Below are 18,088 nucleotides of genomic sequence, written 5' to 3' on the forward strand. Positions count from 1 at the left end.
GGCACCAAGCATTGTCAGTGGCACATTTTAATGCAATCCAGAATCACAGATTTAACTATTTGTCTGCAGATGTGCACTCTTATTCTCAATTACAAAGTGACTGGAACATACTTTATGCGATACTTTATCAACTATTGTTGAGCTATGTATTAAGTCCTTTATTTAAACACTCCCAGGTGGATGAGGTCTGGGGAACTAACCTCTGACAATTTTCAACTGAAATTACTTAATGAAACATCCAGTTATATGAAGAAGAACTCGGTACAGAACTTGCAGTGCAGTTCAGTCTTGCCTAAGATTCTATAAATGCATGAAAAAGAAATTTGTGTTTCTTTTTCATGCATCTAAGCTTTGCAGCCTTCTTTTTCTGTGGCCAAAAGTCAAACATGACAACAATGCTGTTGGCGTGTTTTTGATTTGCACAGTTGGTTTTCATCTTTTCTCTCTATGTCCTCGTATATTCATACAAACTCGTATTAGATAACGTTAGGGAGTTGCTTGTGAAACGAGATGATAGAATTTTTATTACTCTTTCAGTCAGAATGTCAAGAAATTCTAATGCGACTCTAATGCAGCATTGGGTGTGTGGTGAGTCTTTCTAAACCCCCCCCCCCCCCAAAATCTCTAAAAATTAAGTCAGTGGGAAAAGTCCCAGAGAGAAATGTTTAAGGAGAAAGCAACAATGCCTTTTTCTTAAACAACCAGTGAATAATTAGCTTTTTTCTCCTTTCTTTTTTGTTTGTTTGTTTGTTTGTTTGTTTTTTTATTATTGAGAAAACAAAATAGCAACTATGGAAGACATATCCAGGACAAGGACAACAGCAACAACAACACAGAGTAAAACAATCATTGGAATATAGAGTACGAAGGATAAACGTAAAGATTATCCTTCGTAAACCCCCCAAGATTGCTAAACCCCCCAAAACGTGACTATCGAGGGTTGGGACCAGCAAGCATAGGTACAATCTTACACGCCTCTCCTCTTGTTATTCCCCAAACGCCCATTCTTTTCTCTCTTTTTTCTGTCCTTTTTCTTCTTCTATTCCTCCACTTTTTTTCTCCCAATCTACCCTTCACCCCCTGTCCACTCCAGCACAGTATCTACACAGACAATAATATGAATAATAAAATAAATGAATAAAAACATTAACTAAAGAAGCTTATATTTTCACAAAAAATTTAACTCTTTATAAAAACCAAAATACATTTTGAAATCATTCAATCAATCTTTTTTAAAATGCAATTTTAAAAAGAGAAATAAAAAGATTCAAAAATCAAGATTTATTTCTGACATTTAAAATTGATTCCACTCCTCATTTTCAAAACCATTTACTCACTGCATTTACCTTTCCTGTCAGTTCATAGCGATCATATTAGCAAATGCATTATCTTTGGGATTAGCTACAGAATTAGCTGTAAACTATCAGATTACCTATGCCCATTACCATTTCCGTGTTTTGTTTTGCTTTGTTTTTGGGTCCTTGGAGAAAAAGTAATGCAGTCTGCTGCAATATAAGGAGCTCACTGATTGGTTAGCGATTCACGGAGGGGAAGACGTAGCTAACTGTTTGAATTGAACAACACTGCTGTTTACGCTGAAAACTTTGCACTGCCCTTTGTACAAGCACACACTCTAAAAAGGCATTTAGCCTTGCTATTCCCGCTTTTTCTAACATGGATATGTAAAAAACTGACTCTGAGTCATCACCTGTGGACTCAGTCTGACTATCTGTTGGAGGTAGCATGCTAGCATGGCTAGCGCTAGCATCATTGCATGTAGACCCGCTCTTTTAATCTCATGTTATCTTGTGAAAATATTACGTTCCAGCAGCTAGCTACATAGTCCACAACATCTAGGACTACTTGATCATTCACTTTGTGACTACACAAACAGATCACTTAGTTGGAAATATTGGTTGCTACTTGTGGTTTGCGTTGTGGTATTTCTTTTGGTTTGTGGCTGCTGTATCCTCTTTTTGTTGGTCACATATTACTTTTCTGTGTTCAGTGCAGCAACTTGTGATCCTCATGTAGGGGCATCCATGTTTGCTTTAACATGTCATTTAAGAGCATTTAGTTTTGCTGTAATTAAAAATATAACCTATGCTTCTTATAACTCTTGTGTCAGTCTCCACTTTTATGTTGTGGCTTTTGAGGCAGGTTGTAACATCCTGACTGCTGGGATTGCCACATTATCACGACGGCAGTCTTCAGATCCTTGCAACCACCACTGTGTCTGGATTGTTAGCCAGCAGCTGCTCATCTCTCTGAAACTAGAACTCCCTGATCGCTGTTGTGCTCATTCACTGTACTGTTGTGGGGATCCTTCATGATCTTGATTAATCTGCCTTTTCTTAGCAATTTATTTGTGCTGCCAGGTGATCATAGAGTGCCACGAGGTTCTTCAGCCACTAGGCGAGGATCACGTCATGGCTCTTCCTTTAGGAGGTTGCTGTAGTCCGCTGTCAGGTTCACATTCTGTGTATTGTGTGATGCCTCTGCTTATATATTATATATTATCTTATATATAGCACTTTTCTACAATTCTGGAGCACTCAGTGCTTTATACAACATGCCACATTCACCCATTCACAGTCAGTCACACAAGCACTTTTTTGTACGCTTTTAAATAATTCCTAACTACCATTCACACACATTCATATTGATGGATGCATCTATTTAGTGTTCTAAGGAAGGAACAGTGAGGAATTAGTGACAGGGTCATGAGAGGCCAAGTCTCACTGATTCACGTGGTGACCGAAGGCTGGTCCATCTGACCTGATCCAACAGACAAGCTACTGTAGCTCAAACTGCTAAAAAGGGTCAGGAATGGTTTGAGGACCATAACTGGTTATATAAAACAGTCTAATCAAACATCTGTTGTATTTGCTGCACAAATAAATTCGATTCATGGAGGTCCCACCTCACAACCTTCAGGACTTAAAGGATGTGTTGTTATCAGATCAGTATCCTCCAACAGGCAGCAGCAACGGCATTAAGCTATAATCCAAAGAAGCAGCATGCTGTGTTGGAGCATGCAAGTGTTCAGTCTAGGCAACAATTAGAGCACAATAAGACATGCTCACACTGCTGAAAAAACACAGACAAACTCACACATCAAAGTTATTTTCATCAGTTAATTTTTCTTTGTCATAAACTCCAAATTTCTGTATATTTTCTTTTGTTGTTTGTATTCGAATCTTTTGTGCTGGTTATGATGGTGGTAAGCTCCCATGGTTACACGTACATCATTACTAACTCAGCATCTATCGTACTATATAACTGTGCGGAAGAAAGTGTAGTTCTAGTCCGTTCTAGTCAGTCTAGCACTATAACACAGACCTTTAACCCTTCCCATGTGATCCATCTCCCACTTATGAGAACCTGAACTGCTCATTTCCTCCACATCAGCTGTCACGGTACCTGTTTGCTGGAGTCATGCTGCAGAAGAGGCGTGTTGCAGATTTTGACCTTGATTACTGCCTTCATTAGTGTTTGAAGCAGCACCCCTCCAGTCCCAGTTGCTTCTTGCTCTTACTGAAGACATTTGCAAGCACAAACTGTCTTTGCCAGAATGACAGAGCTAATCTTTTCAGGCGATGTGGCTCAGGTAGCTTTGACTTATTGCATTACAGAGCAGGACTGCTTTAACCTCCTTTGTTAGAGCTGCCACTTGTTGTATGCAACAACACTGACAGTGCAAGCTATTTGCATGACGGATTTACTGAAGAATCCACTGTACACTTTGCATGTCCTATACAAATGAACACAAAACATTTTCTTCTGAAATGCAATAATGGGTTTCATGACTGTAGTCTCGATGGCTATAGACAACTTCTACTTGGCTCCATTTTAATTTACAATGAATAAAGGAGAATGAAATTCACTAAGATTTATGTTATGAGTACAAAACTACGGATCGATACAGACAAACACGGAGTGAACAGTATTGCTGTCCCATTGATTTAAAACTGGACGTTTTACAGACATTTAGTTTCTTAAATCAGACTCTCTGATCATACTCTGTCATACTATGATCATGTCAGAGAGCCTAATTTGCACAGGAAAGATTTAATTTCCATTCAAACAAATAAACTCTCAGGTTCTTAATCATGTTCAGTTAGTACTGCTTAGCAAACTAACACTGTCATCTTCAGACAGGCCAGTCCCTGCTCTGAGACCCTAACAAAAAGCTTGGCTAACGTCGTTCCAGCCCAGTTTGTACCACTAACATATTATTACCACAGCAGTTGTTATTCTGGTGCCAAGCACTAATCTTGTTTACATTTCGAGCTTACTGTTACTGGGATTATGCAGCACCAGATTCCTCCAGCTGCTTCTTAAGGAACCAAGTGCTGTGCTGGGCTGCAGTGTTCTGCCATGCTATGACTGTTGATGAGTGTACAAGTTTGAATGCAGAACTAAATCAACTAAAATGGATGCTGCTAGCAGAGGCACAAGGCACTTGTTGTGATGTACACAAGATCCCACTAATCTACTGCAAGCCATACACTACTGCTACACTGCAAACATACAGAAACTCACCTCAGGGGTGTTTGCACTGCACTCTGCTTGCGCTCTCCCACTGGGCTCTGAGCTGCTGTGCTCCCTCTGCTGGGAACAACAAACAGGTGCATAAGCCACTCAGCTCTGATAATGACTGGTGTTGTTCTTAGAAATGCCTAGCTGAAGTATACACATGCAACAAAGAACACTGTGTATGTATATTGTGAAATAATAATATAATATGGAGGTTTTTGAAGTGTTGACTAGCTGGTAACTGCACAACAGTAACAGGATGCAGTTGTAAGAGTTATGCAAGATCTGGCAACGATAAGTAGATGAAGTGATCATACGCTGGTCAGACTGTCTCCAATTAGAAGCTCAAATAGTCTAAGCCTAAAAATAAAACCTCTTTATACCATCCTGCTTCTAACAGCAATACCTTTAACTTTTCATGTAGAATCATTTAGTTATTTTTTATTACATAATTTATGTTTATTCATTAAGTTAAGTATTATTTAGCTATGAATTGTTATTATGTAGTATTATTTATGTAATATTAAGACAAAAACAGATGATGGATCTCGCTCACAAGATACTAATTTGACAGAACACTGCATAAACTAGAGGAGGATTAGGACACCATCAGAATTCAAACCAATTAACTGAGTCAATCTATACTATACTCATTCAGCTATTATTTTAGCTAATGTGGCCGCCCTCTGTGGTTATTACTGGACATAATAACTACCAACAAATCTGCCAAAACAAAAGTAGGAAAAACAAAATGCTGCTACGAACAGAGCTGATTCAACTATGATTACAATGAGTGACATTTTTAACATAAAGTTGTTAGATGATATATTACCTGCTTTTTTGTATACAAATGTTACCAAATGAACATGCAGCTGAGAAATAAAATCAAACACATCACTGTAATGTAGAATATATGTAGAAAGTTCAGGAAGTGAAAAAACATAATTCACATAATTCTTCCATTAACAAAAAACAAAAAGAACATTATTATTATTATTGTTCATGATTCAGCACATATCAAACATGCAGAGCTGCATGCTGTGGTGGACTCTTATGCATAAGGGAACAGCCAGAATATTTGCATATATGTATATATATTACTATTTCGTCATTGTTTCACCTACTTCAGCAAAAGAATTTGTCTAATATGGAATAAATAAATCATTTCTCATTCCTAAAATGTCCTAAGAGGAATGTGCAATGCTTTGCATCAGGACTGCACACATGATCCCATGAGTTATGGTCTTGGTTTTCTGTGAAGTATTTCAGTTTTGTTCCCTGATTTGATTTAAATAAGATTCTTTCTTGTATTTACATTTTGCTTCTTTCTCACATGTTCCTTTGCCTTTGTGTTGAAAGAGCCAGATTGGCAGATAAGATTAACTCAGCAGGTGATTTAACTCTTGCTTCTACTTAAAATTAGGCTTAGAGCAGCAGTTTTCTGTGGGAATATATTTGTCACAGTCCTGGGTTGGTGACCCAGTGTTTTTGGTTTCTGTACTTTTACTTTTGATGTTATTATGAGTATGACTGTTTGTTTTGGTTTCTGTCCTAGTATTTCTAGCTTCCTAGTTTGCCAGTACTTCCTGAGTTCTTGTTTTCAGGTTCTGTTATTTGGTTTCCCCCTCATAAGACTGGCTACGAAATGGAGCAACTGGAAGCCACCTCCTCTACGTGGATGACGACAAGCCAAGAGTGAACGAGACATCGATTCACTGATCCACACCACCAGGATATACAGCAATGACATCGGAATAATGTTCGGACTGGAGAAGTGTAGTCGGATGGTAACGAAGAGAGGGAAGGTAGTCAGAACTGAAGGGATCGAACTACCAGAAGGCAGCATTGCAGACATAGAGGTTAGCTTCAAGTACCTGGGGATCCCACGGGCAAATGGGAACCATGAAGAGGCCGCTAGGAAAGCTGCAACCACCAAGTACCTGCAGAGGGTCAGGCAAGTCCTGAGGAGTCAGCTGAACGGTAAGAATAAGATCCGGGCTATCAACACCTACGCCCTGCCTGTGATCAGGTACCCTGCTGGGATACTCAGCTGGCCAAAGGAGGAGATAGAAGCCACTGACATAAAGACAAGGAAGCTCCTTACCATGCATGGAGGGTTTCACCCCAAGTCCAGCACCCTGAGGCTGTACGCTAAGCGGAAGGAAGGGGGCCGTGGACTGGTGAGTGTCAGCACCACAGTCCAGGATGAGACAACGAACATCCACAGTTACATCAGAACGGTGGCCCCAACTGACCACATGCTCAGTGAATACCTCAGCCAGCAGAAACCCAACAAAGAAGAGGAAGAGAACGAACCATCATGGCAGGACAGGCCCCTGCACGGTATGTACCACCGGCAGATAGAGGAGGTGGCTGATATCCAGAAGTCCTACCAGTGGCTGGACAAAGCTGGACTGAAAGACAGCACAGAGGCACTAATCATGGCAGCACAGGAACAAGCTCTGAGCACAAGATCCATAGAGGCTGGGGTCTATCACACCAGGCAAGACCCCAGGTGCAGGCTGTGTAAAGATGCCCCAGAGACAATCCAGCACATAACAGCAGGGTGCAAGATGCTAGCAGGCAAGGCATACATGGAACGCCATAACCAAGTGGCCGGCATAGTATACAGAAACATCTGTGCCGAGTATAACCTGGAAGTCCCGAGGTCAAAATGGGAGATGTCCCCAAGGGTGGTGGAGAATGACCGAGCTAAGATCCTGTGGGACTTCCAGATACAGACGGACAAAATGGTGGTGGCTAACCAACCGGACATAGTGGTGGTAGACAAACAGAAGAAGACGGCCGTAGTGATCGATGTAGTGAATGACAGCAACATCAGGAAGAAGGAACACGAGAACCTTGAGAAGTACCAAGGGCTCAGAGAACAGCTGGAGCAGATGTGGAGGGTGAAGGTAACAGTGGTCCCCGTGGTAATCGGAGCACTCGGTGCTATATATATGAGATAGATGAACATCTTTGGACCCCATAATTTAATTGGATAAAGCCATCTGGCATCTCGTTAGTTCTTAGTACATTTGCCTAATCCATCTGATTGTGGCTGTCACGGTTCTGGGTCCACTGGACCCAGTATTTTGAGTTTATTATGTTTTGGTGTATTTTTGCATTATGGATTGTTTTCTGATGTTCTGGTGCTTTGTTTATTATTATCATTATAGATCTGTTTCTGTTATTCTTGGTGAGGGATCAGTTCTTAGGTTTTGGGTTCTCATTGCAGTTTCTGTTCAGTGTCTAGTCTGTCTCTCAGTGTCATGTCTGCATCTGGTTTAGTAATTCTTGTTTCCTGTCTTATTGTGAAAGTCTTTGTCTTATGTTAGTGTGTGCAGCTTAGCTCCCCCGTCTCGTTAGCCCTGATCTCCCCCAGCTGTGACTCCCTTCTGTTGCCCATTCCCTCATTACTACCCTGTGTATTTAAGCCCTGTGTTTTCCATGCTCGGTGTCGCGTCGTACCCTCAGATCCTGCCTGTGTGTTCCAGTTAGTGTTTTCATGTTTGGTTTCTGTTTTGTTGGTGCCAGCAATAAAGCTGAGGTTTTCAGTTATATTTCCGTCTCAGAGTCCTGCACTTGGATCCACATCTCCACCTCCCCGCACACAGAGCCCTGACAGTGGCAGCAAAACAGGATATATAACAGTGTACTGACAGCCTCATGGAGGGATCATCAGTCTATGAGGACTAATCCTCTTTAGTTATCTCTATCATGACAGTACTAGATGACGTTAGTAAAGTGGTTCAGCAGATCGTGCTGTTACAGAGAGATTATTTTCAGTCTCTTTGGAACTATATAAACGATAACGCACGCACATGACGCTGTAGGTTGAGTTGTTACTACAAAGAACAGCCTATGACTACCTCTACAAGTTTAACTACATCTATTAGTAGTAGTAGTAGTTTTATTGTTATTAATATTATGAGTCGAATATCAAACTGGTTAGTCCCCTTTTAATTTAAACATGCAATGAGCACAGAAACATAAAGCCTTGATGCCCACAGACCAGTTCTACACTTTTTCTAAATAATACAAGAATAATATAATATAGTTCTGACAACAATCAATCAACCACATATACTCTTTTTTTATAAGGGACCAACAATGACACCTCATTTGTATAGGTAAGCATACTTGTTACTCGTGGATCATGAATGGACAAGATAAAATTTTGATATTCACAGAAACAGCATTTTATTGTTCTCTAAAACTGGCAGTGTCATGGCACTGGATCTGTGACCCAGTGTTGATGTGTTTTTGGGTTTTTTCTTATATTCTTTGATTTTGTATCATTTGTGGTTTTGGTTCTTGAATTGTGTGGGCTCATGCAATATTTATAGTTTCTATAATAAAATAAGATAAACCTTTAATAGTCCCACTCGTAGGAAATTTGTTTGGTCATGGCAGAAAGTGGACAGTACGAAGTTAAGAGCAGCAAAAATTAAGAAAAACAAAAGAATAGAAAAAGATAAAATAGAATAACATACTATAAACAAAAAGAAGACATCACTAGAAAAAAATAGAATAAAATACTATGTTGGATCAGAAAAATTGCACTTAATAATATTGCACTTATGGGAGACTAATATTGTTTCTTCCTCAGTCTCAGTGTTAAGCTCGAGTGGCTTCGTCCTCGTCTCCGTACTTGACTTGCTTTTTTTAAATTTTGATAGTCCCGTGTCCTGTGTTAGTGTATTCAATTTTGCTTCCTTCCTGTCTTATTATATCAGATTAGGTCCAGCGGTATTCCCTCCTGTTGTACATTCCCACGTGAGCTGTGCGTTTTTCTGTTAGTTCAATGTTCTCCAGTCATGTCAAGTCTCGTCAGGTCATAAGTTGCCAAGTTGGGAGATCCTTAGTTCTAATTTATCTTCGTTTGTTTCCTTAGTGTTCATGTACTTTGTTTGTAATTTGTTTTGTCAGGTATTGAAGCTGCTGCTCTAAGTTTTTGTCTCAGAGTCCTGCTTTTGGGTCCAACCTCTTCCTGCCACACAGCTCACCGTGACAGAAGAACACGACCTCGCTATGGACCCAGCGGACTAAGCCTTGCTTGAGTGCTACAAAGAAAGGATTTTGATCTCCGAGATCTTCAGCCACGCGCTCAAGGCTCCCAATGTGAGGACCATGGGAATTATGGTAAACATGGCCGATGCTCTTCTGAGGAGGAATACCCACCTCTCCCCACGCAAACCAAAGCCCGGACAGTCCTGATCCTCAAGGATAGCCAGAAGGGACCGGTCCCGTCCAACAACCGACCAATAACCTGCCTCAGTACCGCATGGATGCTCCTGTCAGGCATCATAGCGGCTGACATGAACAGGCACATGAGCGGGGCACACAAAGGGATTAGCAAAAATACAAGAGGCGCAAAACACCAGCTACTGGTAGACCGAGCAGCCAGCCGAGACTGCAAGACTAGGCTGACCAACCTGTGCACTGCATGGATTGATTACAAGAAGGCCTATGACTCAAAGTCCCACACCTGAACGAGCCTTCGAGAGGGGCGAGAAGGGAATTATATATAGCCCTGTACCAACGCAGAGCAGCTATCTGAACGCTACTCCAACAGAGGTCGATTATCTTGTTAATAATTTCACCTCCTCACTACGTACGACTCTGGATACTGTAGCTCCGGTGAAAACTAAGGTCTCTAATCAGAAGTACCTGACTCCGTGGTATAATTCTCAAACACGTAGCCTAAAGCAGATGACTCGTAAGCTGGAGAGGAAATGGCGTGTCACAAATTTAGAGGATCATCATTTAGCCTGGAGAAATAGTTTGCTGCTTTATAAGAAAGCCCTCTGCAAAGCCAGAACATCTTACTCTTCATCACTGATTGAAGAAAATAAGAACAACCCCAGGTTTCTCTTCAGCTCTGTAGCCAGGCTGACAAACAGTCAGAGCTCTGTTGAGCCAATCATCCCTTTAACGTTAACTAGTAATAACTTCATGAACTTCTTCACAAATAACATTTTTATCATTAGAGGAAAAATTACCAGTAATCATCCCACAGATGTAATATTATCTACAGTTACTCTTAGTACCATTGATGTTAAGTTAGACTCTTGTATAGGAATTTCCTTTACTTATGTATTAATCACATTATTTTGTTGTATAATGCCTTGGTGCCACTGGATTTTAACAAGTCTCACACTCATACAGTCAGACAAATGGTGGGGGTGTAGCAAGGAAGTTGGGGGCAGCAGACGACTCCACAGGAAGACTCTTTTGTCTCTTTGAGGACTCTGCGAGGTAGCAAGGGAGTGTGAACCTTAAGGTGTGAAACAGCTGTGTACTGCCTTTTGTTCCTGGAGAAGGCATTTAACTGAGAGCCATGCTAGGCTCAGACTCTGCTGACCATCTGCCCCGCGGTCATGTAGGCTCTCCACAAGCTGGGTTGTCTGTGCTTTGTGTTTTTTGTTTAAAGAATGTTAGCTACCGCTCACCGCTCGTCTGCAGGCTTTATTTAATGGAAAACTTCCACAACACTCTTTTTCTGCAATTGATCTTTCTGAGTTAACTTCAATAATTACTTCCTCCAAACCATCAACGTGTCTTTTAGACCCCATTCCTACAAAACTGCTCAAAGAAGTCCTGCCATTAATTAATGCTTCGATCTTAAATATGATCAACCTATCTCTAATAATCAGCTATGTACCACAGGCCTTCAAGCTGGCTGTAGTTAAACCTTTACTCAAAAAGCATCTCTAGACCCAGCAGTCTTAGCTAATTATAGGCCAATCTCCAACCTTCCTTTCATATCAAACATCCTTGAAAGAGTAGTTGTCAAACAGCTAACAGATCATCTGCAGAGGAATGGTTTATTTGAAGAGTTTCAGTCAGGTTTCAGAGCTCATCACAGCACAGAAACAGCTGAAAAGCCTAGAAATATGGTATCTAAGCAGATTCTTACTCTGGATGGCATTACCTTGGCCTCCAGTAACGCTGTGAGGAACCTTGGAGTCATTTTTGACCAGGACATGTCCTTCAACGCACATATTAAACAAATATGTAAGACTTCTTTCTTCCATTTGTGCAACATCTCTAAAGTTAGAAATATCCTGTCTCAGAGTGACGCTGAAAAACTAGTTCATGCATTTATTACTTCCAGGCTGGACGACTGTAATTCATTATTATCAGGATGTCCTAAAAACTCGCTGAAAAGCCTTCAGCTGATCCAAAATGCTGCAGCAAGAGTCCTGACAGGTAGAGCAGGGCGATATGGCCAAAAATATTTATCACGATATATATTTGAAAATTTGCGATAACGATATAACTGACGATATAATTGATGCGAGACAAAATACAACTCCACAACATTACTAGTGCAAAAAGACAACCTTCCATTTATTTTTACTTAAACAAGAAGCTGGTTTTTATGTACATTAAAGCTTTATAAAAATGTAACAGTGCAAATGCAAATTCCTTGCTGAAAGTTTAACCAAAAGGCATTTCCAGTAGAAATGGGCTGACATATCCTGAGCATAACCATGTATAATATCCACTGAAGTTAAAAAGAGGTGCTTTGCAACATTAAACTGCAGTGTGCAGTACGCATTTTTCGGACCATAAGGTGCACGGGATTATAAGGCACATTAAGCGAAACAAAGCAGTCAGATAAATCAAACTTTATTAAACTCATTCTTCTTGCTTCCTCCACTTCTGTACCATTGATTCATTAATGTTGAATTCTCTGGCAGCTGCTCTATTTCCATGTTGTTGCAGTATATTAATGACTAACCTCGTATTGTGGATGGATTATCTCAGTTGTTCTCCTGACTGAAGTTTGGTCCGTTTACAGCATCCTGTCATGCGATTGCATTTGTCCCTAACCACCAGGAACCCTCACGTTAACTTTTATAAGTGGAAAAGTGTTAGTGTTCGTCCTCCAGCTTCACTATGTTATGCTAACATAGCTGTGTCGCTAGCGATCACGTAGCACATCATTATATACCAGCTAGCCCAACTTCAGTAACCCTACAAACATCACTGTTGTTTAGTTTCCTGTCTTCATTTATGCTGGAAGTGACAGCAGAGCTGTACGTTTGAATTTATTCAGAAATCTCTCAGTCAGAACATGCTATATCATGCTTAGGTAACTAGCGAAACTAGTGAGATAACTTCCGCTAGCTTCCTGCTAACTTCTAACTCCGTTAAATGTAATAACTTTTGTTTCCATGGATGCCTGGAAGTTAAACTTTATAGTTACACCTGGTAAAGCAGCAATGCTGATCGTTTTATTAAAGATGAAAGAATTTAGACAGTTTTTAACTCTAAGTGATGCTGCAGTGTTGTTTGACCTGAAGCATATGGAGTTTAGGACCCAGATTACTCCCAGATTTAAGAGCATCTTAGTCCGACAAATACGACAATAACAACGCCGCTTGCATGTTCTGCAAAAAATGTGCTTTGTTGTGTATCTGACGGACAAACACCAAACCAGTTCCACATCACGGAAGTTGCACCATTTTTACAAACCAATTCTGGTTCATCTGTTTCACTCAACAATCGGCCATGTGCGTATGAAAACAAAGGCACTGCGCATGCGCGTTTTACTCCCATTCTATCGCGATATTTCATTTTCCTATCGTTGCCTAACATTATACCGGTATTACCGTGAACGGTATAATGTGGCCCAGCCCTACTGACAGGGACTAGAAAGAGAGAGTAGATTTCTCCTGTTTTGGCTTCCCTTCATTGGCTTCCTGTTAAATCCAGAATTCAAAATCCTGTTCCTCACACAGCCTGGTTCTGGCATCTTCCTGTTAAAAGGGAGTTTTTCCTTCCCATTATCGCCTAAGTGCTTGCTCATAAGGGGCTATATGGTTGTTGGGTTTTTCTCTGTATGTATTATTGTAGGGTCTACCTTACAATATAAAACATTATATAAATAAAATCAAATTGAATTAACATTACAGGGTGCTATATAAAATGCACAAACAACTGAAGGAGGAGCATATGAATCCTGCTTCCAGGTCCAAACTGCTCGTGGAGATATCATCTGAATTTCAGGAGCGGGACCACTCCTCCTTCACGCCCCCTCCGGCTTCAGCCTATAAAATCCCCCCTTCTCCAATACCTGCTGTTCTCCCTAGCGAGCTAACTTCCTGCTAACTTCTAACTTTGTTAAATTTAATAAATTCTGTTTTCATGGATGCCTGGATGTTAAACTTAATTGTTACACCTGGTAAAGCAGCAACACTGATGATTTTATTACAGATGAAAGAATTTAGACAGTTTGTAACTCTCAGTGATGCCACAGTGTTCGTTTGACTTTGGGACCTGAAGGGGAGTTTGGACCTGGAAACGGCTAATGTCGTCAGACTTAAAGACCAGATTGTCACAGACATAGTATAAAAGATTGACATAGCTTCCACAGTTTGGCCAATCAGTGGTGTCACTCAATGAGTCATAAAAGCCTCTCCTTCACGAAAATCAAAATCACCATTTTTGAAACTTTGCAACGAGAGAAATAACTACACAAAGAACAATACGCTGGTCTCTGAGTCTGACAAAAAGCTGTACACAGACCATTGCCTTCACGTGCTCCTTTGTTATAGTGTTGTGTTGCATATAAATTACATCGCAATAACATGTAAAGACTCTGGGCCATTTTGTTATAATGACCCAATGCACACTAGGTGGTATTGAATTGTAATGGAAAATGACGTAGTCGAGTTGAGCTGAGTAGGTACTAGTGGAAAAGGGCTAATTGAAGTCTATGGGAAACAGGCCTCTGTGCTGAACCTGTAAACACTTCCCAGCTGAGTTTACAGGCTGTCTCTCATTTTAGGTCATACTAAATACAACATTACGTTCGCTGTGTAAATTTTGGTCATTTGTGTGTGAGAAAGGAGGGTGCAGGGTGTGTCCAGTTTCTCAGTCAGATGCACCCCTCCCTCATCGCGTCCAATTTCAAAACACCAAGATGCCTGCAGCAAAAACGCTTCATACTGGGTTTTCACAAACCAGTGGATGTCAAGGTAGCTATATCCATTTTCGATACTTTCAGTGGTCAAAGTAACTTATCTAGAAAGCTAAACAACACTTTTTACACCGAGTAGTCATGCCTTTACTTACATACAGTATGGTGCAAATGGTGCAGGTGCTAAAAAATACCCCATGTTCTCCTCAACACATTTGCTCACACTTTGCAGGGTACTTGAATTAAGGTATAGTTCCAGTAAAGCACAACAAATATAGAATTAGCAGCTCAGATTATCACATTCAGCTGAATAGCACACTGATTGTCAAGAGTCAGATTCAGATGACTGATCACCAGAAACTACATCTCCCTACACCTGCTCATGGCTCTCTTAAAAGGGTTTTTATCCCCACACTCAGCATGCTATTGCTGTTAATGCTTCACCGCTCAGCCTTTGTCTGTTTTACTTTCCAAAAGGCTTTAGCAGGCAGACACCCTTGTCATAAAAAGGTAATTCACTATCTATAGGGCTGATACAGTGTGTCAGACACTCACCTGCTCTACTGGACAGGTAGAGTTTGGTACAGAAAGACTTTTCTCCCACTTGTCCGCCATGTGGTTGAGTTCCTCTAGCTTTTGCTTGGAGCTTTTCTGTGTGTTTAATAGAGTCACTTCATAGAACCCCTGGATATCTGTGAACATACACATGTTAAATGATGTAGGGGCTGTTGACAGTTGATTGGCTTAAGTGGATGGTAGATATGTCAAATGGTGAATGGGCTGATTCTTATACAGCACTTTTCTACTCTCCCGGAGCACTCAAAGATCTTTACACAGCCTCATTCACCCATTATTCACACCATTAATACAAACAGTTCTTTTTCTAAGTGCTTTCTATCTGACATTCACACACATGGATCCACGTGGATGGATGCATCAGAGAGCAAGTTGAGGTCAACAAACAACCTTTAGTCCGCAGCTTGGACCTTTCTGTCAGAGCTGCAGACTAAAGGTTGTTTTTGGTAGTGTTTGAGTGTTAATAAAATTATCTTTAAAACTGCAAAACCCAGGAAGAAAATGTCCACAGAAAATATGTGGTCTTATCTGACCGGGCAGGTAGCTGCACTTGTGCAAATATATCCTGGTATTTTGCATGAATGTCAGTTTGAGTAACTGCAATACTTTCACTGCATTCTGTAGCTATGAACTGATTGAACATCTGTTAGGTTGTCTTTACAACATATAATATAAAGCATTTGCATTTTGTGACTCAAGTGAACTTTTTAATATTCGGTTAAAGTGTAAGTAAGTAAAATTGATTTATATAGCACTTTCCACAGATAGAAATCACAATGTGCTTCACAATAAAACAATAAAACCAGAAATATAAATAAAATAATATGAAACAATGAAAAGCTTGTTTGTATAGAAATGTCAGCTGCTTTTCAAAGGAGTCAGTCTAGACAGCGTAAAGACAATGGAAGAGAGTTCCACAGCCTTGGTGCCTGAAAAACCCGATCCCGATGAGTGTTTTTATTTTCAAAGTGCAGGAACATTTTTTGAATGGCCAGCCATGTTTTACTAAAGAATCAAAGCCGTGGCAAGTGATCTGGCACTATGGCCTTTTACATTTACATTTAAATGGATATTAATAAAAAGAATGCATTAGTATTCACAACCAGACACTAAATAATGTTTCTGCCCCAATCATGTAACAATGTTTCCATGCATTTCTGTATTTAGAAATAATAAATCAACTTTTTTAGCCCATTAAGAAATTAATGGACTAAAAACTTTCTAGATGTATATTTTGAAATACACTAAGAACAGTCACAGTTCAATTTTTTATCATTCAAATTAAAGCAGGCTTTTACAGAAGCAGATGAATGCAGGGAAATTTATGCAAATCCCCCAAAGCTCTTGAAATAGTGTGGTGAGTAAATGTGTAAGTCTCTATGAACCAGTTATTATTTGTCACTCAATTATTTTGAGAGAATCAAGATTCAGAAATATACTGTATGTCAACTATGCATGTGTTAGGGTTTGTTAGGGTTTTCAGACATTTAAAGAATGTGTTTTTTGTGTGTACCTCAATGTTAATTCAACAAGTTCTGAGATAAACGCTCTCCTTCATATAATCCAGTGCATTTCAAAACTATCCACTGTTACCATGGTAACAGAACATTGTAACATGTTATTCATTTAACCTCCTAAGACCCGAACTCTTCCACGGCAGCATTTTTAATTTCCTTTTGGGCTGATTGGGACCTGATAAATGTAAAAACAAAGAATTACGTGATTTTTTTTTTTTACCTAATTTTTGTTCTAAGAAAAATGAGAGCCACATCTGAGGATATTCGTTTAAAATTTTGATAGAACAGTAGCAGTATAATGTCCTCGTAAGTGGATATCAGACCCTTGTGGAGCAACATTGAGTATTTTGGTCTAAATAACCCAAAATGTGATGTCCCCATATGTGGACGCCAGGTCCTAGTAGGTTAAAAAAGCAACCACAGCCTCAGTTTTACCAAAAGTAGCAAAAATAACTCACAGTGCAGTGAAACCTCCCGGTTCTCCCCTCATGTTGCAGCACTGCTGTCTCATAAAACAGTGTTGCTGTGCTGCGAGAGGACCAGATGCCAAGCTAACAGCATGCCTAATCCTCAGACACAGAAGCTCCCTGTTCTCTTCAATACAATGACCTTACACCCCACATAGCTGATTTCTAATTCAGCTCTCATCTGAATAATGCTCATAACGCATTTAGCAGTTCTTTTCAACTCTCCCGTTAATGCTCAAACCTACATTTTTTCAAATGGCTAAGTGTAAAAATTGCATCACTAAATGACTGGCACAAGACTGTCTAAGAGTTATTTAAAATGGAAAAGATTACCATCTCTAACAGATTTCAAACAAATTTGTTGAGATTTGGGATAAATGGAAACATTACATTTTGTCAAGACGATCTATATGGTTGTGATGATGAATTGGTTCTTGTGGGGGGAGTTGGCAGACAGTACCAGAAGAAGATGCTTTAAGTGCATGTGATTATGCATAGCAGATGTTGACAGATGTTTTATATCTCTGCCTCTGCTGATTTGACTTTTTGCAAACATTACATATTACTTTGGTTTTGTCTGCAGCACTGAGTGTAAAATGCTTCCACACAGAACTTGAGTTTTTTGGCCGGTGGAGGACCAAGAGGTGCTCAGCAGCAGCTACACTCTTTTCTATTTGGTTGCCCAAATCCATGTGGGGAGTTTCAGCTAAGTTAATGAGTGACGGGAAGCTACGCTAAGGTTAACTGGCCTACGTCTTGCTGTCTGCAAAAGACAGAGTAACTTAAACGTACCATATAACTCACACAAGTGCATACAATTCGACACAACTACACAAGCATTGTTTTAACCTTTTTAACCGAGCGTTAACATTACTCTGTCAACAGCCTATTGTCTAAATGACCAAGCTAACAGAGCTCCGTAAACAGAGCGAACATGAGAGACCCGACTGCAGACGTCAATAACGCAGCGTAATGGAAAAATCTCCCGATCTTCGCAAAAGTTATAAACTGCCTCCGGAACCCAGTTAAGGTACAAAAAAAATCTATTCAACAAA

The 18,088-nt window shown here is 40.1% G+C and overlaps 1 protein-coding gene across 8 annotated transcripts in view; it reads right to left on the minus strand.

Moving 5' to 3' along the window:
* LOC146565164 (disks large homolog 2-like) overlaps positions 1 to 18,088 on the minus strand; it is a 190,237-nt gene that overhangs the window by 134,471 nt on the left and 37,678 nt on the right. For 2 of the 8 annotated variants that reach the window (XM_085288055.1, XM_085288051.1), the window contains 2 exons: positions 15,029 to 15,165; positions 4,546 to 4,614 (listed from right to left, as the gene is read on the minus strand). The exons of 1 other annotated variant lie outside the window; for it this stretch is intronic. In XM_085288055.1, the coding sequence (XP_085144181.1) occupies positions 4,546 to 4,614; positions 15,029 to 15,165 (206 nt within the window). Of the gene's footprint in view, positions 1 to 3,423; positions 3,560 to 4,545; positions 4,615 to 15,028; positions 15,166 to 17,024; positions 17,043 to 18,088 lie in introns of those variants that run through there. 5 more of the 8 variants (XM_085288056.1, XM_085288052.1, XM_085288054.1 and 2 more) reach the window with 5 other exon arrangements.

The sequence above is a fragment of the Mchenga conophoros genome, linkage group LG10, assembly GCF_057382185.1.
Source record: "Mchenga conophoros isolate Kocher_MC1m ecotype Shallow Benthic linkage group LG10, M_conophoros_male_GT1.1, whole genome shotgun sequence".
Classification (NCBI taxonomy): Eukaryota; Metazoa; Chordata; class Actinopteri; order Cichliformes; family Cichlidae; genus Mchenga; species Mchenga conophoros.